We start from the raw sequence: 26,964 nt of genomic DNA, 5'->3' as shown, positions 1-26,964 counted from the left end.
TCATTTAAATTCGACTCCAGACAGGTATTGCTAGTCTCATTTTACAGGTGAGGAAAGCAGAGATCAGAGACAATAAGAAACCTGCTTGAGGTCACCCAGTTGTAAGTGGTTGGACGAGTTCACCCCTTGCCCCAGATTATTCGTTCCCTGGAGCCCTACGCTTGTTTCTACATCATCACACTTGTTGAAAATACTTGTCCTACATCTGCCTCCCTGGCTCCCCTGGACGATGAGTTCCCCAAGGGCAGAGGTCCTGTTAGCGGTGCTCCCCGCTGCAGCCCCCAGGCCCAGCACAGAGCCATGCACTCAGTACATGTTTATTGACTGAGAGAAGGTCTGTCTGACATCAAACCCTGGGGTTGGCCTGCAGAGCCAGAGTGGGGGCCAGATTGAGGCCACCAATCTCATTACCCAGAATCACGCCTCGAAATGTCCACGAAAATGCCACCCATGACCCAGAGGGGCCACCCACCTGGACTGGGGGCCGGATCCATCTCCTGTGCTCAGTTTTCCTCTTCGATAAAATACAGCCGAGGCGAGGCCGTGAAGCCAGCAGTGCCTTAGTGCTTACTGTGGGCACCTTAACGGGAGTGCTTTTCCTAACCCTCAGAGCCGACACTGAGGATCAACAGAACTATTTCACAGCATTTTAGACAAAGTGAGATGGCCTGACTACGGAATGGCTGCAGTCCACTAGAGAGAGCTGTAAGTTACTACTGGCTATTTCTAAAAATAAACTTTGCCCTAAAATGCAGAACTTTTGTCACCACTGAGAATCCTCAAAGAGATATGTGCTGGCTCTGATGTCCACTTCTGAAATGGCACAGCAAATTTCATTTGGGTAAGGGCAGCCGGTGGGCACCAGCCTTCCAGGGGGCTCCTTGAATGAGACCAGCACTCAGGTGATGCTGAAGGCTCCAGGGAATCGGGCAACCACCTTGTGATGTAGTCACACCTCATCTGGCTCCTGGGGATGCCTCTGAGGCGCAGCATAGGCCAAGTCTTTGAGTTTCTTTGCCCATTTCTTTTTTCAGATGGTGTTTCTTGCCCGAGATCCCTGTGCAGTGCAAATGGTTTGCGCTCAACTACTGACCTAAAGATAGGTAGTTCAAACCCAGTGGTGCCACGGAAGAGTCTGTAAAGATTACAACCAAGAAAACCCTATGGAGCAGTTCTATTCTGTAACACATGGGGTCGCCATGAGTAGGAAACACCTTGACGGCAACAGGATTGGGTTTTTTTGTTTGTTTGTTTTTCTTTCCTGCCTGAGTTTCTGACGCTATGGGAGCGGCTGGCTTAGAAACCTCTCCCGGGAAGTCCTTGGGGGGCCTTCCATGGGGCAAGGCTTCTCCCTGTGAGGCTCAGTCAGAGTGCTGTCACACCAACAGTGCAGTTTCGAAAGGGATCCAGCTGGCAATGGGACCTGTCCCCTGAAGCAAACTTCCACCAGCAGGTGTTACCCGTATTGATTCTGTTCCCACAAAAAACAGTCTGGGGAGTTGGGCGTTACGTGCGGGGAATAATCCTACCATTCAGGCAGAACTGGCTGAGAATGTGGGAGGGGGAGGAGGAGGCCTGTGCTCCTTCCCACCCCCAAGCCCTGGGTGGGATAGCTGACCCTCCTACCTTCGGGGTACTTGTACTGCTCTGTGATGTCTACGCGGGAGTTGCTGCCCACAGCCTTGGTGCTGATGTTCTTGCCCACGGTGCGCTCATCAGAGGAATTCTTCCTCTCACTGTGAGTCTTACTATCGTAAATCCAGGTAGTGCGGTCGGCGTTAACCTCCGCGAAGATGAAGGGCATGTCAAAGTCCAGGTGCATGTCACCCTCTCGGATACCGAAAACCGAGGCAGGGCCACACTGGTACACCCCTGGTGGACAGAATGCAGAGGTTGACGCATGTCAAGGCTTGACCCATCCACAACAGCTCACCCCCGGCCTTTTCTTCCCAAGAACCTTCCACAACCACGCCAACCCCCTGCCTCTACCCCACCGCAAATCCGATTGTCCACCCCACTCTTTGGCGCTGGGCAGTGACCCTCCTGGGTTATTGCTGTTGTTCTGCAACAGCACCCTGGCCAATCCAGCTCTGCATAAAACTGGCCCAATCCTGCATTCCATGGGTGCATGATCCATGTTGACCGACTGCCCTCCATCTGCTTCCTAAAGAAGAAACTCATGCTGCCTTGCTCTCTCACTACTACCTCTTTTCTCTCCAAATCGTTTTACCTCAGAGGGCTCATCGCCCTCCCTCTCCTGGAAGACTTCCCTGAAAGGCCAGCCTGCAGGGATCTCTTGCTCCTCGGAGCTCCCCACGCTCTGGCCAGTACCCTCCCTTCCCTAGTACTCAGGGTCGTAGCTCAGGTACATATAGTTTCATTGGTGAAGTGCCTAGTGAGGTGGGGGGGGGCAGGGAAGCAAAGTGCAGAATAGAAAGCAGAGTATGATCCCATCTTATGTTTATAAAACAAATTAAAAAAAACACACACACACACTTTTGTATGCCCGACTTTCCTTCTTCTTTTTCCCCATGACCCCCAGAAAGAAATACATTTTGATTTTGGGACATATATATGATACTGAAATAAAAGTTTCACAGAATACTTACCCTTACTATGTACAATGCTTCCTGATATTTTCTTTGCTTTTCCTTTTAAAAAAGTTTTATTTTCCTTTCCATACCATCTTGTTTCATTTCTTAAATGATGGTCATAACCTGCTAACTTGATTTTATTATAACTACAAATGGATTTAAACTACAACTTTGAAAAACAGTAGCCTGGAAATATCTGAAAAGTTACACTCCTCTCAAGAATCTAGTAACATGCTTTGCTTCTGGTTGATGGACTAGGGGTTGAGGGTGCAGGTGTGACTTAATTTTCATTGTAAGTCTTTTTAAAACTGTTTGAATATTTTTAAAACAATGTGCACAGATTACTTTTATAATCTTTTTTTTTTTTTTTTAAAGCTTGAAAGAAACAACTCAAAACGAATGTAACAGACAATACGTGCTCCAGAAGTCAGAGGAGGGAAGAGGAGAGACGCCCAGAGAGGCCGGGACTAGGAGCCTGTGAGCACAGGCCGGGGACAGGGATGGGCCGGCCTGCCTGAAGGAGAATTGGCTCGGGAGAGGAATAGCCATAAAGGTGAGAGAAGGGGTGGGGGCATAATCACAGAAGGCCTTGAGCTGAGCCGCAAAATTTGGACTAAATCCCAAGGGTACTGGAGAACCAGAGGTTTCTGCGCTGAGAGGGATAGGTGACTAATGGCCATTCAGGAAAATCATTGTTGGCAGAGGAAGACTCTTTCCTTCGTTCGTTGCTTGGCATGCGCCAGGACATCCTCCTCCCCCACAGCAGCACGTCTAGCAGCCAATGTGGGCGCAGGGAAGGCACTCATTTAAATAGCAGCCCAAGCCAAACAAAATTAGGAGGGGAAATCTCTTTGTAAAATATTTTTGTTTTGATCCCCTGTGTGTTCCAGAGAGAGAGAGGACTTTTGGATCAGTTCCTGCGCTGCTGTTCACTACTGTAAATAACCCAGAAAGGCCCCCGACTTAGAGCAGACCCAGGGGAGTGCCCAGCCCGCAGCCAGCAGAGCGATTACCTTGGCTCCTCTCCTGGGGAGTCGCGTCCAACACCTGCCATCCACTGTATGAGGGGCCCAGGTCGGTTCGGGTAAACCAGGATTCATTCCAGACATGGAAATTCCTGAAGACAGAACCACAGATTGCAAAGCTTGTCCAAGCCCCACAGCAGGTGAGTGGCAAACCGCATTTCTGACATGATAGTGCAGTGGCCCGACACTCATCTGACTGAGCTAAGCGTTAACGAGCATCGTCTCACTTAAATCTCCATAGCACTGTGAGATGGGTACTATTTTTATTCGTACTCTATAGAAGAGGAAACTGAGGTTCAGAGAGCTGAAGCAGCTAACAATGGGAGAGTTAATTTTTAACTCCAGGTGAAAAATTTTAACTCCAAAGCCTAGGCCCTTGACCACCACACTCTCCTGCCTTTCTGAGAACAGATTAATCTAGGTTTGATCCCGCTACCCGGAGGGCAGACACACCCAGCTCCCTCTTCTGCATCCTGCTGGGGTACCTTTCTGTATTTGGTATGGGCTGGAAGTGGACTCACAGTGACCCTATAGGACAGAGTAGAACTGCCCCATAGAATTTCCAAGGTGCACCTGGTGGCTTCGAACTGCTCACCTTTTGCTTAGCAGCCATAGCTCTTAACCACTACGCCTATAGGGTTGCTATGAGTCGGAATTGACTCTACAGCAATGGGTTTGGTTTTTTTTTTCGTTTGGAAGTGAACTGCAGCAGGAGTGACAGATCTGGCTGAGACTATCTCAGAAAGACTCTGGGTGGGGGTCTGGATTGAGGAAGTGGATATATATCCCAGTCCTAAAATGCCCTTCATCAATTGCATTGCTATTCACTTTGTTTTCCAACTATAGTCTTACCTCCCTCTCCCTCACCAGGAACAGCCAATTAGCCAAAGTCTTATCATTCCATTCCTTGATTCTGCCCTCTTTTTTCCTCTCTGCTTCCACCGCAGCTACATTAACACCAGCTTTGGCAGTTTTTGGTCCAACTTGAAGAAAATAGAAGTCCAACACAAACCCAAGCTCTGTCCAACTTGAAAAAATTTTTTATACTTATAAAGTGGAAAAGACGGTTATAAGCAGAATACCAACTTCAGAAGCCACAAAAGAAAAGACTGATAAATTTGACTAAGTAAAAGTATTAAACTTACATATACCAAAAATATTGATAATTTATAAACTGGAGTTCTGCTCCTGGTATGGACAAGTAAGCTCTTAACAGATGGACCCTTCTGCAAATAGCAACCATAAACTCTGAAAACAAAGCAAAACAAGAACAAAAACAGCTACCTGAGGACTCTGGAGAGTGAACAAGGCAGGAAGATTTTGGAGGGGGAGTTACATTTGGAGGAAGCGGCCAGCATGGGGTTAGTTGCACTTTTGGTGACTGCCCTAAGGACAGACCACAGTTGTGATAAAGTGCAGGGCAGCAAAAACTCCAGACAGCCCCATCTTTCTGACCTGAGGAACCAGGGAACAGAGCCTGGATCAAACAGGTTGCTAGAGAGTGAGGGAGAAATATCCCGGAAAGCAAAAGGTCAGATAAAAGGAACCCCAGGTTCATGTGTAAATTCTCAAGCATGCATGTGTAAGGCAGTCTACAAACAGCCCAGCTAAAGATAAAATAATTGAACTGAGATTTGAGCTGCTGCTCACCACAGGTGAGACAGAGTTTGCAGTCTGAGTCTACCTAAAGTAGACTGCTAAAACAAACTAAAAGAATCCAGATGTGCCTAATCTTCTGGATACAATCCAAAATTACTCAACATACAAAACCAGAAACCATGACTTATCCTTAAGAGAAAGGACCCAGATGTTGGAATTACCGGATAAGGATTTTCAAGCAGCTATCATAACTATGCTCAAAAAAGTAAAAGACAATACGCTTGTAACAAATGAAAAGAGAGTAACTCTTAGCAGAGAAATAGAAAATATAAAAAAGAACTAAATGAAAATGTTAAGAAATTCAATGCATGGATTTAGTAGCAAGATAGTGATGGCAGAGAAAATAAGTAAACTTGAAGATAGATCAGTAAAAATTATCCAATCTGAAGATTAAGAAGAAAAAAGATTTAAAAAAAATCAATAAAGTAGGAAAATTTATGCAACATATATGCTAGACAGTGATTTACTATAATTAATATAGAAAAGTACTTACAAATCAATAAGAAAAAGACACACACAAAAAAGTCAAACATTCCAATAAAGAACAATAAGCAGGCAATTTTCATAAGAAGTACAAATGATCAATGAATACAGGAAAACAGTTTTAACCTTACTAGCATTAAAAAGCAAATTAAACTGACAAAGAGATCCATCTGCATCTATCAAACTGACACAGATGAAAGCATAGGATGATACTCATTGCTGAAAAGAGTGTGGGGAGACAAGCAGAGTCACGCACTACTGATGAGAGTTTAAACTAGTATGACATTTCCAGAGGGCCATGTGATGAGTATGAAAAGCCTTTCTTTACAAGTCTACATACCCACTGAGCCAGCAATTTCACTTCTAAGAATTTTGACTATAGAAAAACTCACGTGAGTACACATAGAGGGACATGTAGAGGTGTTTACTGAAGCATTGTTTGTAATAGCAAAAATATTGAGAAAATGTTGGATAAATTGTGGCACAGCTATGCAATGAAATATCACGGAGCTGTCAAAAAGAATGAGGTAAATGTGGCATGCACATGGAAAAATGTCTAAAATATATCATGAAGTAATAAAAGCAAGTTAAAAAATAACATATGTATGATGAGCTCATGTGGCTTTAAAAATTACACAAAAAAAATCATAGAAAGTTAGTCCCCAACAATTCCACTGTCTCAGGTAACCATTAACATTTTGGCGTATAGTGTATATGGACAGATTTTGGTACATATGGACTAACTTTTAACATTACTTATTTCTGTAATGTTTTAATTTTCTATAGTGAGTATTTCTCATAACTTCTATACTTCTATAATTGGAATATAAATAAATATTTTTAAATATGTATATTATTTAAATAATAACAGCTAACACACTAATTGTTTCTATGTTGGCAGAGTTCTAACTGTCTTACATATATTAACTCATTTATTCCTTACAATGACCCTCTAAGATAGGAACAATTGTTATCCCCATGTTACAAATCTGGAAACTGAGGCACAGAGAAGTTAAGTGACTGGTCTAAGGTCACAGGCAGAAAGGCTCAAGAGACCTTGCTTTTAAACTACCAAACTATACTGTCTCTCAATTTTTTTTTTTTACTAACATAGAAAGGTACAAAAATTTTTAAAATTGACTGTATAACTTGATCCCATTTGGATAATTAAAACTCTTAAACACACATACATCTAATGTATGTGACTATAAACAGAAAAGTAATGTCTAGAAGGATCTATCCCAAAATGTTATTAATGTTTTTCTTTGGGTCGTCAGTTTATTAATGAGTCTTCTTTTTTAGTTTCTGACTTGTCTGAATAAAATCAACATATATTATTTTTATAATCAGGAAAAATTGTTTTTATTTTGTGTTTGGTAAGGGGTTTCCTGTGGGGACCAAATAGGGTATATGTGCATGAGAGAGCTCTATGCTATATGGGCGTCAGAAGGAGTTAGAAGCACCCTAAAGTACTCATTATGTGAAATGGAACCCTGCTACATCCTTCAATGAACAAGGGCAGATACAAAAAGTCAGTCTGAAAACAAGGCAGAAAGTGGTAATACTGTAAGAAGTGAATAAACAAATAAATACTAAACCAATGATAGGAGTGGAAAGAAATAATATTCTAATTCACTGCTGGAGGAATTATAGGTCATTATTACAACTTTTCTTGGAAGGAGCCTTGGTGGCACAGTGGTTAAGCATTCGGCTGCTAACCGAAAGGTCGGCGGTTTGAACCCACCTGCGGCTCCACACTGGCGATCTGCTCCCATAAAGATTACAGCCTAGGTAACCCTATGGGGCAGTTCTACTCTGTCATATAAGGTCCGCTGAGTTGGAATCAACTCGATGGCACACAACTGCTAACCTAAAGGTTAGAGGTTTGAGTCTACCCAGAGGTGCTTTGGAACAAAGTCCTGGTGATCTACTTCCTGAAAAAACAGCCATTGAAAACCCCATGCAGTACAGTCCTACTCTGACACACATGGGGTCGCCACGAGTTGGAATCGACCCAACAGCAACTGGTGGTTAAAACCTTTCTGGAAGGCAATGGCAATAAAAGTTATGAGCCTTAAAAATGTTCATTCCTTTTGACCCAGGATATTGCATTTCAAGGAATCTCTCTAATGGGACTAATAATAGATATGCCCAGGATTTATATACAAGAATGCTCATTGCAGTGTTATTTATTATCCAGAAAAAAGGGGGAGGGAGATAGACATAATAGGCAACAGTAGGGAAAAAGATAAATAATGGTGTTATCACACAATGAAATATAATGCATTTAAAATCATGTTTTTGAAGATTATTTACTGACATGGGAAAAATACTCATAATGTTCAGTCAAAAACACATGCTTCAAAACTGTGCTGTGGCTGCTTTCCAGGCGTGGGAAAAAGTAGGCTGCATCTGCATATGCTCTGTTTTGTACTCGTGCCTTATAAAATGTATGATCTCAACCTTACAGACAACTACTAGTACATAAAAGATTGGATAGGAAACTATCAAATGTTAAATCTGAACCAATGAGGATGATGTGAATTTGAGCAAATGGGAACAATGGAATTACAGGTGATTTTTACTTTCCTTTTTCTACATTTTGAGATTTCCTGTAATTGTGAAATACGGTCATCATGAAAATTATCTTTGGACACAGCCACAAAGCATCTTTGAGAGTGGGTCTTTGAGGATGTTTGGAATTCACTGAGGAAAAGGCAGGGGGAGTGAGGGAGGATGGTGCCAGGTGGGTGACAGAGGCGTGGGAGGGATGAGAAAGTGGCAAGAACACCAAGTTTCACATCAATTTTGTTCCTGGCAGAGAACCCTAGGGGAAGGGCAGCTCAGTTACAAATTGTTAAGTAGCCATGTTTTAATACTTATTTTGCAAGCCAAGAATTTAAGACAGAGCAGATAACAAATATATCCCAGTTCCTCCCTAATTTGGAAGCCAGCCACTTCACACACTCAGTTTTTGGAATGTGTGTACCTTTCAAATGCCCAAGGATGCCATTATGGAAATTCTGATTTGAGTTTCTGATTGTGTGCCACGGTCCCCCCACCCCAGCCTTGGGCTCTATGTTTGTCTGAGGGTTTGGTTTCAGGAGTAGGAGCTGAAAAGCGACTGCTGTAGGCCTCAGAATTATCTGAGGTGTTCACTAAAAGATTCAGATTCCTACCCTTCCTATATCCCTTCACCCAAATTAATTCTAATGCAGTCTTTGAAGTTGATAAATGGCTTCCCTGGAGCCCTGGTGGTGCAGTGGTTAAGAGCTTGGCTGCTAATCAAAAGGTAGGCAGTTAGAATCTACCAGCTGCTCCTTAGAAACCCTGTGGGGCAGTTCCACTCTGTCCTATAGGATCACTATGAGTTGGAATTGACTCGATGACAATGGGCTTTTTGTTTTTTTGGTAGAGACAGCAACTGAGTTAAGCTTACCTTTGAATTTATAAGCTTGATTGAATTCATAGTCAGAGTTAGAAGATTCTACCTAGAAGGTGTCTCCAAGCCCCTACCTCTCCACTCATAAACTACTATTTGTCCTTCCAAACATAGTTCGGGTACTTGTTGTTGTTAGCTGCCGATGGGTTGACCCAGAGTCAGGGCGACTCCATGCACAATAGAACACTGCCTGGTCCTGCACCATCCCCATGATCAGTTGGGGATTAGACCATTGTGATCCATAGGGTTTTCATTGCCTGATTTTCAGAAGCAGATCACCAGGCCTTTCTTCCTAGTCCATCTTAACCTGGAAGCTCCACTGAAACCTGTCCGACATCATAGCAACACGCAAGCCTCCACTGACAGATGAGTGGTGGCTGAGCTTGAGGTGCATTGGCCGGGAATTGATTCCAGGTCTCCCACATGGGGAACAAGAATTGTACCACTGAACCACCACTGCCCCCAGTTCAGACACTACCTCCTCCAAAAAGTCTTTCCTGACATGCCCAGAGACCATCAACCTTACATCCCTGCTACCTCTGAGATTTTATTCCTTCTACTCCATAATTGCCAATCTGTTTAAGTAGCTGTGAGTTCAGCCAGCACAGTTTCTGCATCTGGCTCATGATGCCTGGTGCAGGGTCTGATACCTGGCACGTGTTCAGTTATATTTGTTGAACCGAATTGTCCTGTGGCCTAGGCACTCTTGGGGCTTTGGTTTCTTCCCTGTGAGTCTGAGCGAGCTGCTTGAGGTACATTGGAGACTAGCTAAGCATTAGCGATGGCGGCTGGTGTTCCCAGGCAGAGGCCGGGAGACTGCATGAGGAGCCAGGGGCTCAGGCTGAGGTGTGGGTGCCGACAGCTCTTCTCCAGGCACACCGACCAACTCTACCTCCCTGGCCACAGGGCTGGGCAATCCCCACTGTCTTCTACCCTGGAGCTCTATGAAGCCTGGAAGTAAACAAATCAGGTCTGTGACTCTAAAAACTTGGAAATCAAGTCAAATGAATTAAGGAAATAAGCCAGAAATGTCAAGATCAAGAAAACCTTGGCTAAACTTCCAAATCATGTTGCTGTTTAGTGGCAAAGCAGGCCCTGGAGACCTCCTTTAGAATGGTCCAGAATAAAAGAAGCATTCAAATGAAGCTCCCCCAAAGCATCCTGACTCTAAAGAAATCAATACTCCGGAGCCTTGTGCCTCTTAGGCCAAACCATTGGCATGAGCAGTATAGTTTAAAAGAAAATTTACCCCAAAAGAGGCTGTGAATGTGATAAAAGGAAAGACCTGGAAAAAAAAATCACTGAGATCCCCTGACCTAGGGACCTTGATCTAGCCCTTCATTTTACAGATGGGAAACTGAGGCACAGAGAAGTTAAGGGACTTCTGGAAAGTTATACATTTGAATGTCTAAATGTCTCTAGCTGTTTGCCCTTAGATGAGTCACTTCTCTCTGAGCTCTGTTTTCTCATCTATAAAATGAACAAACAGGCCCCCCTCTAAGGGCTCATCCAGCCCTACCCTTCTTTGACTTGGTAAAGTCCTGTTGAAGGAGATCTGTGTTCCACCTCTAGTGTGGACACTAATTCACAACATGACTTTGGGCAAGTCATTTCTCTTCATTGAGCCTCTGAGACAATGTTTCGTGGTGTTTACTTGCCTAAGTGTGAACCAAAGAACTCCAGGTTCTCCACTTAAATGGGTTCTCAAGGAATCCTTTTATCCAGCCCCTGAGTGGGCAGTACCCAACCTAACCAGAGCCCTGGATGGGGTCCAGCCAACCCCTTCTGAGAAATCTCAAGGTAAGAGCTGCCATATTTCTCAAATATCAGTCAGTAGTAATAACATTTTCTGGTGTCTCTATGATGCTTTATAGTTTACAAAGCCTTAGAGTTCACAAAGCTGCCCAGGTGTGAATCCCAGTTCCACTACCTTCTAGTTATGGGACCTTGGGTAAATCATTCAATCTTTCTGTGCCTTGGTTTCCTCAACTCTAAAACTGGACGTTAATAATAGTGCCTACCTCATCATCTGTGAAGTGTACAATTTGTAAGCACTTTTAACAGTACCTGGCACACAGCGATTGCTCAATAAATTATTAGTTGCTGCTGCTATTATTATTATAAAGCACTTTCAGATGCTTGACCTCACTTGATCCTCACATTCTATTATTTCAGGCAAATCTGGACAAGGTTATAAAGCTATCAACATTTGGAACATGCAAAGGTTTCTCTCCAAACCCAAATAGTACGGTGCTCAAATGTCCTTACAATAGTAGGTTGGTAGTCTCACATACTTTGGATATGTTATCAGGAGGGATTAGTCCCTGGAGAAGGACATCATGCTTGGTAAAGTAGGGGTCAGCTAAAAAGAGGAAGACCCTCAATGGAATGAATTGACACAGTGGCTGCAACAATGGTCTCAAGCATAACAATGATTGTGAGGATGGCGCAGGACCAGACAGTGTTTCATTCTGTTGTACGTAGGATTGCTATGAGTCGGAATCGACTCGACGGCACCTAACAACAACAACAATTTCACTCTAGGCAGAAAACGACTCTTGGTTTAGCTCCCCCATGGGTGCAATTTATGTAAAGAAATGGTGTGGCTTCCTTGTGGTGGGGAGCTCTCAGAGAAGAACTGGGGTGGGCTGAGGGCTGCAGTGAATCAAAAAATACAAGCTGGTAAGAGACTTAACTGATCATCTGGTCTTACATTTCACTGATGGAGAAACTTGGGACCAGAAAGGTGGAGTGGCCTGCACAAGTCCCACAGCAACATGGTAGTGGGGCTGATAGTACGGCTCAGGGCTCCCTGTCCTCAAACCATCCAGTGCTGGTTCCTCACCCACATCTGGTAGGGAATAGGGCAGGGAATGACCATCAGCTCTCACTACTTTCTGAGAAGGGTTCAGAAAAGGTTGTCAGGGGTGGGAAGGTGAGAGGTGATGGGGATTTTCAGGAATAATTAGAGCTTCTGGGCCCGGCACCCCCAACAAGGCCACAGAAATTGCAGTGGAACCACCCTAGAATGTCTCCATTGCCCACACTTGCAATGGTTATATATTTAGAATGAATTATTAAGCTAATGTGGGGTGGTAGCCTAAACTGGTAACCAAGAGACCTGGATTTTAATTCTACATTCAACTTAAAAGCCCTGCCTTCCTGCCTCCAAGAAGCCCCTTGATGACTCCTTCCCTGAGTTCCCACTGTCCTTATTGTCTGAATCACACACCATCCTGTGTCGGTAAGTGGCCTCTACTAATGGCTTGTTCCTCTCCCCAACAGCACAATAAATGCTTTAAGTAGAAGGACTGAGTCTTAAGCTTTCCATACTTCCCACAGCACCTAGTGTGCAAGACAATCACAGAAAACGCACGCCAAGAAGGACCCCAAAGATCAGTCATCTCATTCAACTCAGGCTCTCCTTTTGTGGAGAAAATTAAGGTCAGGAATGGCATTGTCCCAACAACTAGAACAGGCTGTGATGGGATTTCAGACACAACAGCAAAAGAAAAAAACCAGGGGGAAGAAAAGACACTCATTTATGAGAAGTTGGAAGACAAAACCGTGCCACATGAAGCAATGTCCTTAGAAGTTGTGCACGTGCAGATCAAGAAGGAAAGTCCTCAAATAAGCTTTTGCTCCTGCATTAACCCTGGAATCCATGTAACTTTGGGTAAATTACATAATTCTTACTACCCTCAGAGGGTAGGGGATGCTTATGTTATACAATTCAGCTGTTGGCACAGGATTGTTGTTAATTTGTTTTGTAAGAGCTTTGCCCCTTAATTTTTATTTTCCTTTAATTTTATTCCATAAGTTACACTAAGCACATTTCAGAAAAGTTGGACCTACTTTTCTGGGAAGAGGAGCCCTGGTGGCACAGTGGTTAAGAGCTTGGCTACTGTTCAAAAGGTTGGCAGTTCGAATCCACCAGCTGCTGCTTGGAAACCCTATGGAGCAATTCTACTCTGTCCTATAGGGTAGCTATGAGTCGGAATCAACTCAACGGCAACTGATTTGTTTTGGTTTTTTTTTGGATCTGGGAAGAACAAACAATAAAGAATATATTATATAGACTCTCTCAGAGTTAAGGAGCCCTGGTGGTACAATGGTTAAGTGCTCGGCTGTTAACTGAAAGGTTGGGCAGTTTGAACCCAAGAGCTACTCTGTAGGAGAAAGACGTGGCAGTCTGCTTCTGTAAAGATTACAACCTTGGAAAATCTATGGGGCAGTTCTACTCTGTTCTATAGGGTCACTATGAGTCAGAATCTCAATGGCAACAGGTTTGGTTTTGGGTATCTCAAAGTTGAATATCTGGAAATAAGATACTAACTGCAATAAGGTTATCTTGCCATATACATGTGGGTGAGTGATGTGTGTATGTGTGCATCTTTTGAAATGGATTAAAACAATGGATTATTGACATATGCTTATGATACTTTATATATATGGACACACAGAGATATCTATGTGTAGGTACAGATATAAATATAATTATTTTCAGCTGCCATCTGGTATAACCTTAAATAGATATAACAACAGCTATTTTTATGTAATATACGGCTATAAACAGTTATAGGTATATGTCTATTAGTTTTATATAACCTACTTCTAGTTGACATCTATTATAAATTATGTGTGTGCATTGTATGTGAATACAAATGCAAGTGGCATATTTATGGTTAGAAATATATATCCCAGTTGTATCTAAAGCTTCTTACTTTCAGGTGAAATCCAGTATAAACTTGTAATTTTTCATTCTATCAACAAAGGAACATAGTAAGTATAAGATAAGAGAAAATGTGTTGCTTTTTTTACTCTCTTTAAGAAAGTCCATAAGTCATATGTGATGCCAGAAATGAGATAATTTTATATCTTTTACTAGGAAATCAATAATTTCAACTCTTATCTTCTAAAGTGGCATGGGCTCTAACGAACCCTATTAAATCCAGGGCAGTTTTGCAGGTCCCCTGAGCCATACCCTTTACTGGTGTCAGAGCGCTCAGCTGACGCCAGACTAGAGCAGACCATATGACTCTGTAGAACCCTGAGAAGAAGCGGCTTTGGTCTTACTAGATGTCTACTCAGCATTGTCAGCATCTCCATTCTAAACCATGCATGGACATGCTGCTTGCTTCCCACATCCTGTTTGGAGCTGGGCCCCCGGAGAATGAGAAGAGCAAGATGCTGCTCAGATTGGGTGATCTAGGTTCAGGGAAGGGTCAGATACTCACCATACGCTGTCACTGCCTTTGTCCAGAGGGTTTCCCCTGGGGTCGTAGTACACATCCACACTGAGGTTTCGGTTTGTGTCATGAGCCGAGTTGAAGTTGGTGATCACTCGGGAGGGAATCCCAAGAGCCCGCAACACTGCAACAAGTCAGGATCAGTCTGAGGACTCAGGACACACTGGAGAGGGTAGCTTGGCGCACCACCTTGCTGCCCCCTGACCCAGTAAAGGGATATCACACCCGAGGTACCTGTATTTAAGGTCCCAGCAAAGACCCAGCACTGCCCATAGCGCACGGGCCTGAAGCCGGATCTTTTCCACCTCTTGAGGATCTCCACACTGCCGTTCCAGTTCCTTGGGTCCTGGCCATCTGTATAGCTGCCACTCCAACTCCCAGCAATCAAACCGTTGTCATCATTGCTATTGATCTGCACAGGAAACCCCCAACATGAATCAATCCATACCTTTCCCACAGAGAGTGACATGGAGAGTTCAAGGGGCAAGGTGTAGAGCTGAGGCAGGAAGCCAGGGAGCTGCCAGATGGGCTTGTCTGTGTCTTTCTAGGTGATTCGGGGATGATAATTGTAATAATACCCCTGTATATGAATCAACAGGGTCCCTGGGTGGTGTAAATGGTTTGCACCGGACTGCTAACCTAAAGGTTGGTGGTTTGAACTCATCCAGAAAGAAAGGCCTGGTGATCTACATCCATAAAGATTACAGCTAAGAAAGCCCTATGGAGCAGTTCTACTCTGTAACACATGGAGCTGCCATGTGTTGGAATTGACTCGATGGCTACAGGTTTGGTTCTTATATGTACAGAATGGTTTATGAATTTAAAAGTGCTCTGACTAATGGGTCGTGTTTGACTGCCCTCGATCCATCCATCAATCCTGTACAGCAGGCTCCCACAGAAAACCAAGACTGTGGCTTGCCAGTGGCGAGTCAGGGCTGGAAATCCAGCTCACAGAGGACTTCTTGTAAGAGCTTGTAGACTGTCACAGATAAGTGACTTGGGTGTCCATGGTTTGGAACTCTATTATGGTGTACTGGTCTTCTAAAAAGATTGCTTTAGCAACTAACTTCTTCTTGAAAAGAATGAAGATGAACGTTGCTTTTCTTTCAATCATGCATTCATTCAACTTGGGGCATGGTTCTAATACAAGTAGCACAACCATGATGCGGTGTAAAAGGGCACAGGACTAGGAGTCAAGAGACCTGAGTTTCATTGCCTTTTAGAGACATATATTGAAATACTTACAAGTGAAATGATGTAATGTCTAAGAGATACCAAATAATCTGTTGAGGGGTGGTGGTAGAGATAAAACAAGACTGGCCTTGAGTTGGTAATTACTGAGGCCAGGTGATGGGTACATAGGAGTTCATTATACTTCTCTCTCTACTTCTGTGTATGTCTGAATTCTTCCATAATCAAAAGTTAAAAGGGAAAGAGAATGAGGAACCTGGGTTCCAAGCCCAGCCTTGCCTCTTACCAGCTCAGTAATCGTGGGCAAGTCAGTTCACCTCTCAGCACCTTAGTTCTTCATTTTCCAACACAGAGAAGGTTAGAAACAAATGAACGCTAAAGTTTTAAGGTGTCTTTCAGCAGTCAAGTATTCAGTTTATGGAATTTTGTCATTCATCCCAACTGTACAAGAGGCAGGACGGTGGTTTCTGAGGGCCCCCAGCTCTGAGAGCCATGAATTCTTCTCCCTCTCTATGGGGGGTGGGGTCCACAGGTGGCACGGCTGTGAGAATGGGCTTGCCCAGGCCTGCCTAGCCTTCCCTCCTGCCTATCCAGTGGCGGAGCTCTGCATCCCATCCTGGGAGGGCCAGGGCTGGGATCACAGGATCCGGCAGGATGGAGTCTCCCCCGAGAGGGAAGATGGTACAGGCCCACCCCATCTCCTGAATCACCAGCACTCTAGCCACCATGGTGGTAATGAGGAGGTCATCTCCGGCTGAAAGCTGAGCATTTCGAAGCCCTGCACAAGCCATAATTAGCTCAGGGCCCAGCCCAGCCGGGAGGTCTGGAGATATCATGGGGAGGTGCAGCTGAGGAAACTGGCACAGAGATAAAGCGCTTTGTCCCGAGGGTGAGTGAGTCAGCATCTGCAGGAGCCAGCAGCCTCACCCACTCTCTCCTGGATGGGGATACTCAGCCTCAGAAGTTGCCCAGCTTCACGGCCCCCCTGCCTCGGCTTTAATTTCACCCCTCCCAGACCACTAGGTTTTCAATCTATCTGGATTTCGAGGTTCAGTTTAAGCCCCATTTCCTTTCCCTACCCTCCTGGGCTGCTCTAGCCCTCACCCATCTCCTTGCTGCCTCCAGTTTCCCTGGACCTACCCCATACCTGTTGTTGTTAATTGCTGTCTAGTTGGCCCCTGACTCATGGTGACCCCATGCACAATGGAACAAAACGCTGCCCCATCCTGCACCAACCCCATGATCGGTTGGGGATGGGACCATTGTGATTCACTGGGTTTTTCATTGGCAGATTTTTACGGAAGTAGATCACCAAACCTTTCTTCCTAGTCTCTCTTAGTCTGGAAGCTCTGCTGAAACCTGTACAGCATCATAGCAACCTGGAAGCTTCCAATGACAGGGGTAGTGGCTGTGCATTCGGTGCGTTGGCCGGGAATTGAATAGAGGTCACCCACATGGAAGGTGAGAATTCTCCCAATGAACCACCACTGCCCTCACCCCACCCCTACCCCATTCCTTACCATCAAGGCCTAGTTTAAGACTCATCTGGTGCAAGAAGCCCTTTCTGATTACTCCTCAGATATTTATAATGAAGTCTAAAGGTTGTCCAAATTTCTAACCATGTAACAAATTCGTTAGCTTGGACATTATCTAACGCCAAAGTAAAGAGACCTAGACATGCCTAGTTCATTAATCACTTATTTATCTTATTTTAAAAGAAAAAAAATTTAAAAACATGTCTGAGTAATTATTCAGTTTAGAAGAGTTAAAGAACTCTCCTGGACTTTACATCTTTAACTTGTAACTTGGTAACGGGTTGGTCCCTGTTTGGAGACTTTCTGGTGGCCCCATTCTCTCTGCACACAGGGTGCAGTGATGGGCTCCTCTGGGGACCGTTTGCAGGTGTGGGACAGGCCTCTCTCACACTGATGGCCAGGGTAAGTGGAAAGAGGCCCTGGGTGGGCAGCTCAAGGCCTGACTCTGTGGTTGTGAGCAAGTCACTTCAGTTCCTTGGGCTTTGGTTCCCCATCTAGATAAAGAGTGGGCTGGCCTGGTACCCTCCCAGCCTGATGCCCAGTGCTCTGTGCTGTGGAGGAGATGGATCAGAACTAAGGAGCTCAACACTGGTTCTCTAGGGACTTGCCTTCTTTCCCAGGCTGCCCAGCAATGCAATGGGTCTCAGCTCTGCTTCCTCCTGTCCCTTGGGGGCACCAAAGGACAAGCTCCCCACATCATCTCAGAAAGGCCTTCCAATACAGTGGAAAGGGCATGGGCTTTGAAGCTAGGCAGACCCGGGTCCGGTTATCCATCTGCCACTCGTTCCGTGAGCGTCTTGGGCAAGTAATTGAATTCAGAGGCGCCTCACACTCCAAGTCTGCAAAACGGGGATGATAATAGCTACCAACTATATTTTGTGAGAAATATAGTTTACCCTGGGTGGCGCAAACAGTTAACACGCTTGGCTGTTAACTGTTAACTGAATGGTTGGAGGCCTGAGTCCACCTAGAGGTGCCTTGGAAGAAAGGCTTGGAGATCTATGTCCAAAAAATCAGCCACTGAAAACTCTGTGGAGCACAGTTCAACTCTAACACACATGGGGTCACCATGAGTCAGAACTGACTAGATAGCAGTTGGTGGTGGTGGTGGTGGTATTTTGCGAGAAGGCTTCAATGAGATGATGTGTGTAAAAAGCGCATGTACTTAACCCGTAGTTGATATTAAATAAATGGGGACAGCTAGTTATTATAATTTTCCTATTACTCACCATTGCACTCAGTACCCGGCCAACATATTTGGGGTCATTTCTGCGGGCCACATCAGTAGTGGGGTCTTGGCGGAAATTCAGACTTCTATCAAGGACCGAGAGGCAAATATTCAGAATATCCTGCTCAAACTGTTAAAAAATGGGACTCAGTGTTAGAATGAAGGAAATGACAAGTGGTCGAGGCTAAGCAAGGGTACGAGACCCACACTAATGAGATCCATAGGAGCTGTCTGGGTCCTTCCACCCCTTGGTCTCCAGAACTGAGCAGAGCAACCAAGGAACAGCCACCACACCCAGGCATCAGCCCTGAGCACTCATCCGGTGCTTTCTGGATACAGAAGGCACTGTGCTGACTCCTCTAAAGTGAATAGGAGAGAGTAGCTCATGGCTGATTCCCTCACTGCCACAGGCTTTGGAGCAAATCGCTGAGCCTGTCTGGGCCTCGGTCTCCCCATCTGTAAAATGCGGGATTAGGCCATGCTGATCCCAAAGTTTCCTTCTGGCTCTGACAGTCTGTGATCTGGAGCATATTATTTAGACTCCTGGGGCACTAGCTATAAAATATCCTGCTTAAAGAGGTGTTTGAAACCATTTTCACAAAACGAAGCTTTTAAGTCAGTGCTTCTCAAACTGAGGTCTAATCCCAGAAGGCCAAGCTCCCTCTTGTCTTAGGGTCTTTGCATTTGCCATTCTTTCTGCCTGGAATGCTTTTCCCTGAGATATCTCTATGGCTTCCTCCTTCACCTCCTTCAGGTCTCTGCTTAAATGTCTCTTCCTAAGAGAGACCTTCGCTGACCACACTATCAAAATCAGCCCCTATTTCATCCCTAGGTGTACTCTATACCCTTACTTCTTTTTCCTTCCTTCAAATGACATTTGACACGTATAGAATAGAAAACAGAAGAATTGTCCTGGCTGACTATGGGATGGGTTCTGGAAAAGGGCAGAGCATGCAACTTCCCACCCCCCTTGGTTACCCAAGGCACCTCATCTGAAGTACCTCATCCTAATGCCTGCCTTTGTCTGTTGGGAAAAAGAATTCCTGAAAGTTTTCTAAGCTGAGCAAACCAGGGAAACCTGGGGACTCAGGGTGGGGCTGGGGTAATAAAGGACCAAGAGGTTATGGCTTTGAAAGACGTAGTGCACACAAGGAAGTTTTATCACACTTTTATATGGGATGAAAAACAGAAACTAAATCTATTTTCATTCTGTCTCGAGTACCTCTACTGGGCCTTATATTTATTTGTGTGATATGGTGCCAATTATATTTCATTGCACCAATTTAGTTATAGGTCTGTCTTGCCCACTACACGGTGAGCTCCTTAAAGATAGCAGTTCTGTCTTACTCTTCTCTTGCATCTTTAGTGTGCACGCTGGACCCTGGCACATAGTAGGTGGCCAATAAAGTCTTCTGAACGAATGAATGAATGGAGGGCAGGCAGAGGGACAAATGGCCAACTTTTTGCCTGTCTATGGGACGAGCTGCTGAGCTCCTTGGGTAATAGGGACATGGCCCCCAGCTTCCTTATGACCATTTTACCTGTCCGAAGTTCCAGCCAACCACGCTAATGTGCTCTGCCTTTCCCACATAGATGATGCCGGCATCTTGCTGAACGTACTCCTCTCTCTCAGCAGCATTACTCATAAAGACGCTATCCGCTGTTTGACACAAAAATCAGATAGCAGGAACTAGAAACTTACAGAGCACTGAAGAGATCAGTCCTCCTCCCACTCCTGAGCACTAAGCTGGGGGCTGGAGCAAGCCCCACTTCTGCCCCTCCCTCAACCTCCAGCTGGGAATGTAGCACTGGGCTGTACTGTTTCAACTCAAACTGTGGGAATGATGAGCTGGAAAGAGAAGCTGGGATGACCTGAGGGTCTAAAAATGAGACCTCAGGGATGAAAAACTTGCTCACTACAGATGCTCCTTCAGGCAGGAAGCTAACTCCATGTGCAGAATTGTACTGTGGTTGTTGCCTATTACAATTATACCATGCTGTGCCATTTGTTAGCACTCACAAGATCTTCATAATAGTCCTAGAGGAGACAGCAGAAATTCCATTGAATGGTGAGGAATCTGAGGCTCCTCTTGGTAAAGTGACTACCCAGAGTGACACAGCTGGTAAGTGGCAGAGCTGGGACTCAAACCCATGGCTTTTGACTTCTAGCTTCTGTGCTCTTTTCCACAGCCCACAAACTTTCCGTAGTCAAACCTGAGCCAGGGAAGTCATTCTCCCACTTCTCTTCCATGGGCTCTGCTTAGTTGGTGGCTAGGAGTGTGGGTGGTTAGATGCCTACCTTGAAGCCAGGGGTTAAACAGGAGTATGAATGTCCCAAGCTTCACAGAGGAGAAGGAGCTCTGAAGGCTCAGTGTGTACCGTCCTATGGGTGCATAGGCAGGACTGGAGATTCTGACAGTCAGAGTGTTGCCCTGGCTGCCCTGGAGGTCTGCACTCCAGCCACCACTTGTTTCTTTGGAGAGTGGAAACACCGCTTTTGTCCTGGCCGACTCAGAGGGGTTAGGCCCTGTCAAAGAAGATAGAGAATCATGAAAATCAGGGGTGCTGGCCAGACTGTGGCGAGAGATTTACAACCTGTGAGAGATGCCATCCAATGAACACCATATTATGTCACTGGGATCAACTAGAGGGACCATATAGGCCAAATTCCTCTTGATTTGAAGACGATGACTCTTCAGCAAATCTCCCAAGGTCACACTAAGTCAAGGGCAAAGATGGGCTGGAGCCCAAGGCTCAGTGACCCTAGTATTACCACCACCGGCTGGATACACCGTCCCAAGGGCTACTCAGGTATGAGATGGGTGAGCAGGTACCTGTGGAGACTATGAACGTCAGATTTTGTCCAGAGCCCGTGTCTCCCCTGAGGTTCAATAAGATTGTGAAGAGTTGGCCTCTCCGCAAGATCAGTTCTGGGCTATCGAACCTGCCTGTGTGATGCGCCTCCCGGTTGGAGGACAGGTTCCAATTCACAGATGTTGGTCCTAAAGTTGTGAGACAGAAAGGAGGACCTGAAGTTCTGAGAGGCAAGGAATGGTGGCATGGGAAAACAGCGTAAGTGACCAAAGAAACATCTTTTTGGGAGGGGGTAGTCAGGGCAGAGCCAAACTTCTAGGAGGAATCACATTAAAAACCAAAGACCCTGATGCTGCATAGCAAGAACTGCACAACCTATTCCCATTCAATCTTTCCAGACTCATACCTCCTAACTCCCATAACCTAAGCTTACAGAAAATGCTCTGCCCTTTTAGGCAGTAGAACTTCTGTACACACTCTTCTGGTTGCTGAGTATGCCTTCCCCTCCTCCACCTGGTGAACCATCACTCAGCCTTTGAGAAACAGCCCCAATGCTCAGTGAAGCTTCACCCAACCAGTCAGGAGAACTAGTTCTTCTCATCTATGCAACCAGAGAAGTTCCTGGGTAATGCAAACAGTTGACGCACTTGTTAATGCACTATGATGCCGGAAGCTATACCACTGATATTTCAAATACCATGTCATCCATGGTGGACAGGTTTTAGTGAAGCTTCCCGGCTAAGACAGACTAGTAATAAAGGCCTGGTGATCTACTTCTGAAAACCTTATGTATCACAACAGAACATTGTCTGACTAGCTTGCTTTGGACACATCATCAGGAGGGATCAATTGCTAGAGGAGGACATCATGTTTGGTGAAGTAGGGGGCCAGTGAGGGCGAGGGAGACCCTCGGTAACATGGATTGGCACAATAGCTGCAATGATGGACTCAAACACGCCTGGCCATCATTAGGATAACAGAGGACTTGGCAAAGTTTTGTTCTGTTGTATAAAAGGTTGCCATGAGTTGGAGTCGACTTGACAGTATCTATGTCTGTCTGTCTGTCTGTCTATCTATCTATCCATCCATCTACCTATCTATCTCACCTTCTCAGTATGAGATGCACATGATTGTGGAGGTGATTGAGCTAAACCGAGAAGGGATTATGAGAAATATATGATCATGAGGAGGTTAGCCTATAGAAACCTTTTGAGAAATTTTATTCCTTCAAGTTATATTTGAGATGTTACATCACCCATTCCTCTACAAACCAAACTGGTCTGTCTTTACAGTGAGGCCACAATTACTGATAGGAGTGTGGTGGGATGTCCTAGTGCCAGTCACAACTCTTCTTTATACGTGTATAAAGAACATGCCTCATCAGAACGTGCCTTCTTGATCGTTATAATCCGACGCCTATCACATTGCCTGGCTCATATTAGGAGCCTAGATGAATAAAAAAATGAATGAACAAATAAAAAACAAATATCATACAACGGCCATCATGACTATAGCTCAAAATTTAGTTAATAAAAAAAGGTGACCATGGGGTATTCATTCAATAAACATACATACAGTACCCAAAAGAAGGAACAAATCAGTCTTAGAAGACATATAACCAGAATTCTCCTTAGAAGTGAGGATGGTGAGATTTTGGCTTGCTTACTTTGAACACATCATTAGGAAAGATCAACCGCTAGAAAACGACTTCATATTTGGTAAAGTAGAGGGTCAGTGAAAACGAAGGAACCTTCAGTGAGATGGATTGACATAGTAGCTGCAACAATGAACCCAAACATACCAACGATCATGAAGATGGTACAGGACCTGGCAACATTTTGTTCTGTTACACATAAGGTCACCAGGAGTCAGGGCCAACTCCATGGCAACTAACAACAACAATTTGTAGGATACTGTGTTAGTCACAGGTTGGGGGTGTAAGAATGTATGAAATGTAGTTTTAACTCTCACAGAGCTTCAGCAGTGGGGAAGACAAGCATAAGCGATAAGGAATGATAGATCTGGGTAAAGCCAGTTCCCCCAGTGAAAGGTGCAAGAGAGATCCAGGCAGGAAGGAATCATACTCAGTTGTATGGATAAGGAAAAGCCTCACTGAAAATGTCTAGCTGAGCCTTGGCAGAAAAGAGAATTTTGACAGGTACAGATGGGGCAGACTGCATTCCAGACAATGGAAAAAGACTCCTCAGAGGCATGGAAAACAGGAGTCTTATCTGGCTTGAGCAGAGACTGCACAGGAGAACAGAGAATGGTGAGAGGGAGAGAATGTGGTACAAGGGCAGGACTGGGGCAAGGGGATTCCTTGGAAGCAGCAAACTGGGCAGAGGCTTTCCCAGGTAAAATGCATAATCTCTGGGGTGGGGAGCCAAACACTGCTACTGGAGAGAGGGCCTCAGGGGTGACCTTGCTGCCACCTCAAGCGTACTAAACATTTATTAATTCACATATCCATTCATTCAACAAATAGTTATTGAAGGAATAAATTAATAAGCTTTTATACAAATTCAGGGAAACTAAACATTCAATGAGTATCTATTGACTAAAAGGAAGGACAAAAGGAGGAAAGGAGAGATAGCAGGAGGGAGGAAGAAAGATGAACACTCTTGTATAAGCTCACAAATACTGGATAGAAATAGCCCAGATCTTAGACACTCTGGTAAACATTGAGCTCTATAACTGTTTGTATATAGCTAGGCTGCTAGATGCTGGGTTTCTCTAGGGCAATGGTTCCCAACTATTTAACTCCTGCCTCCTACCAACCTTGACCACTACCTTCTGTGCATCCCGGCCAGTTGAGGTTTGATAGAGTCTTACTCTCTGTGTGAGGGCTCTTTAAAAATTGAGGCACTTGGCATGACTGAAATGGCTGACACAAGGATCTGAAGTGGGCTCCATTTTGTCTTAAACTTTCACTTCCGTTTTCAGAATATTTGTACCCTCCCTTCCCCATTAATTCTCTTCCCTTGAATACACAAAAATGTGTTTCTACTTGCTTAAGATTATTGGAAAGAATTCCTTCACAGATGTGTTAGATAATTCTTGGGGAAAACTGATGGTATGAGTTGGCTCCAGGAAGTGTATGTTAGAAAAGAGACCAGCTAACAATGTAAAACTTTAACTTGTGATTGTCTTGTGAACCTTTGGCAACTTCCAGATCTATATGACCGTGGTCAGGTACTCTCTTCCCCATTTTACTGTATCAAACGCCCACCTCTTTTCCAATGAATTGGAACACTTTGTGAAACCCCCACATTGTGTTGTTCAGCTTGAGCAATAAACTCTCAGCTTTCACTTCTAACAGAGTGCAAGATTTGTACTGCGCTTTGACATCTCTGTCACTTGTTTTAGAAAGAAGAAGAGCTCTATAGAATACATGGGTTCGGACCACATGAGCCTCCCCAGAGATTCCGCATCCTCACCCCCACCCAAAGTGATGCATCCCCTTCTCTCCCAGGTGAAGCTCACTATTCTAGATCACAAGCTCTTAAGAGCAGAAGGCATGTCTCCACGCAACCTTCTGCCAAGCACAGGGGTGAGGAAAGCGGGGGGAGTGATGCCACATCTGCACCCTCTCCAACAGGCCCACATTTTGTCTGCTTTATAGAAAGCTATGCACTGCCGGAGCCCCTGGATGGTGCAGTTGTTTTCTTATGCACTGTTAGCTGTGTCAATAGTAGAGGCCTTAGCCTTTAATCCCAGAGACCAGTGGCTTGTCCCTAGGGAGAATGACTAAGAAAAGACTGAGTCCAGGATGCCCTGGCTGCTAAGACACTGTCCCTCCCACCAGAACTTGGCCTGCCAAAAGAAGACAGAGGGGCACTTTGCATGTTCCAGCTAGGTCGGGGCTGATGATGATGATCATAATACTAGCTAAAGTTTGCTGAGTATCTACTATGTGCCAGTCATTATTTGAAGTGTTTTACATGTACTAGCTCATTTAATCCTCACCACAACCCCATGAGGTGGGTACTTTTAATATTCTTGTTTTATAGATGAGGAAACCAAGGTATAGAGAAGCCAAGTAGCTTGGCCAAGGTCACACAACTCCCGAGTGGAGGAATCTAGATGTGCAGTCATGAGACTCTGGCTCCCGAGCCCAAAGGAGCCTTGTTCCCCATTAGGATGGGGATGGGGTATATGAGGTTTTTCTGAGCTGGAGGGGTGAGGAAAAAGAGAACTCACATTTGTTGCCAGACAAATAGTAGTTGCACGTCAACTACTATTAACAATACACAGTGATAAAGATATAGATATTGTTGCTGGTTGCCCTCAAGTCAATTCCAACTCATGGCGACCCCATGTGTGCAGAGTAGAACTGCTCCATAGGGTTTTCAAGGCTGTGACCTTTCAGAAGCAGATCTTCAGGCCTGTCTTAGGGAGACTAAGTACCTTATCTGAGCTCATAAACCTAGTAATTGGCAAGAGTTAGGATTTCCTCCATATCTCCTAACCTACTCTGTCACCATGGTCCTCAGTTCTCCTCCTGGAAAGGGTCCCCATGCAGGACCTTTAGTCCAAATGATGCCCTAGGAGGTGAGGGTCTCACCATCCATGACCCTCTGCCCTAGCATTTGTGTCCGGACAAATAGGAAGAGTGAGCACCTGAGAAGGGAAAATGCACTTCAAAAAGGCATTCTTCACGGGAGTGAATGGAAAGGGAGTGGCCAGGTGGCATCCATGGTTGAAGACATGCATATGAAGCCTCACGGGTGATTTCTGACACCTTTCTTTTTTTTTTTTTTTTTTCCACATTGTTGTATCAGTAGCTCATAGATTTTTTTTAACTTTTCTTATTGTTGTATTTTAAGTGAAAGTTTACAATTCAAGTTAAGTATCTCATACAAAAATTTATACATACATTGTTATGTGACCCTAATTGCTCTCCCTATACTGTGACAGCACACTCTTTTCCACCCCTGATTTCCTGTGTCCATTCAACCAGCTCCTGACCCTCTCTGCCTTCTCATGCCACCTTCGGACAGGAGCTGCCCATTTAGTCTCATGTATCTACTTGCGCTAAGAAGCACACTCTTCACGAGTATCATTTTACGTCCCATAGTCCAGTCTAATCTTTGTCTGAAGAAGTTGGCCTCGGGAGTGGTTTTAATTCTGGGTTGACAGAGAGTCTGGGGCCATGCTTTCTGGGGATCCTTCTGACATCTTTCTATCTGCCTTCTTTGGTCACTGTCGCATGCCTGAACCCCAGGGTTGCCTCTGCCACCCAAGGATCAAGGCTCCAACAATCCTGTCTGTGGATTACCCAGGGCTCTTTGCCCACCCCCTACCCTTGACATAGCACTAACCACAGGCCACTCTGCCAGAGGGTATTCTGGAATGGAAAGGGGAGACCATCTAAAGCTGGTTCTGAGTTTAAAGGCTTCTGGGATATTTATGAGCCTCAGCCTGGGTGAGGGGAAGAATGAAGGGAGACTGTGTCACCCCTACAACTGACTCATCAACTTACACACTTAAAAAACATCAGAGGGAAAGGAGCCTTAGAGACAGATCATATGCTCCCCTAATCCTTACTCTGGATGTGAGGACATGGAGGCCCAGAGAGGTTATATGATTTGCCTCCAGTAGGACCTCTCTGGACTCTCATTCCAGTGCTCTTCTTACAACTCCAAGCCGCGTGCCCGAGCGACTGCTTTACCTGCAGTGCCAGGCCTAGGCAATTTCTCATTGTTGTTACCTGGGGATGTTAGTGTAACAGAGTTCAGTTCCCC

General features: G+C 44.9%; 1 protein-coding gene across 1 annotated transcript in view; it reads right to left on the bottom strand.

Moving 5' to 3' along the window:
- The window catches only part of TGM3 (transglutaminase 3), a 47,100-nt gene that overhangs the window by 10,592 nt on the left and 9,544 nt on the right, over positions 1-26,964 (bottom strand). The window contains exons 2-9 of the mRNA XM_012557459.1: positions 21,241-21,408; positions 20,706-20,933; positions 19,948-20,066; positions 18,408-18,536; positions 14,687-14,864; positions 14,441-14,576; positions 3,608-3,711; positions 1,627-1,872 (exon numbers count right to left, since the gene is read on the bottom strand). Coding sequence (XP_012412913.1) covers positions 1,627-1,872; positions 3,608-3,711; positions 14,441-14,576; positions 14,687-14,864; positions 18,408-18,536; positions 19,948-20,066; positions 20,706-20,933; positions 21,241-21,408 — 1,308 coding nt within the window. The remainder of the gene's footprint in view (positions 1-1,626; positions 1,873-3,607; positions 3,712-14,440; positions 14,577-14,686; positions 14,865-18,407; positions 18,537-19,947; positions 20,067-20,705; positions 20,934-21,240; positions 21,409-26,964) is intronic.

This window comes from Trichechus manatus, unplaced genomic scaffold (assembly GCF_000243295.1).
Source record: "Trichechus manatus latirostris isolate Lorelei unplaced genomic scaffold, TriManLat1.0 scaffold00104, whole genome shotgun sequence".
Taxonomy (NCBI): domain Eukaryota; kingdom Metazoa; phylum Chordata; class Mammalia; order Sirenia; family Trichechidae; genus Trichechus; species Trichechus manatus.
The sequence above is the reverse complement of the archived record's forward strand: the minus strand, read 5'-3'. Positions and strand labels throughout refer to the sequence as shown.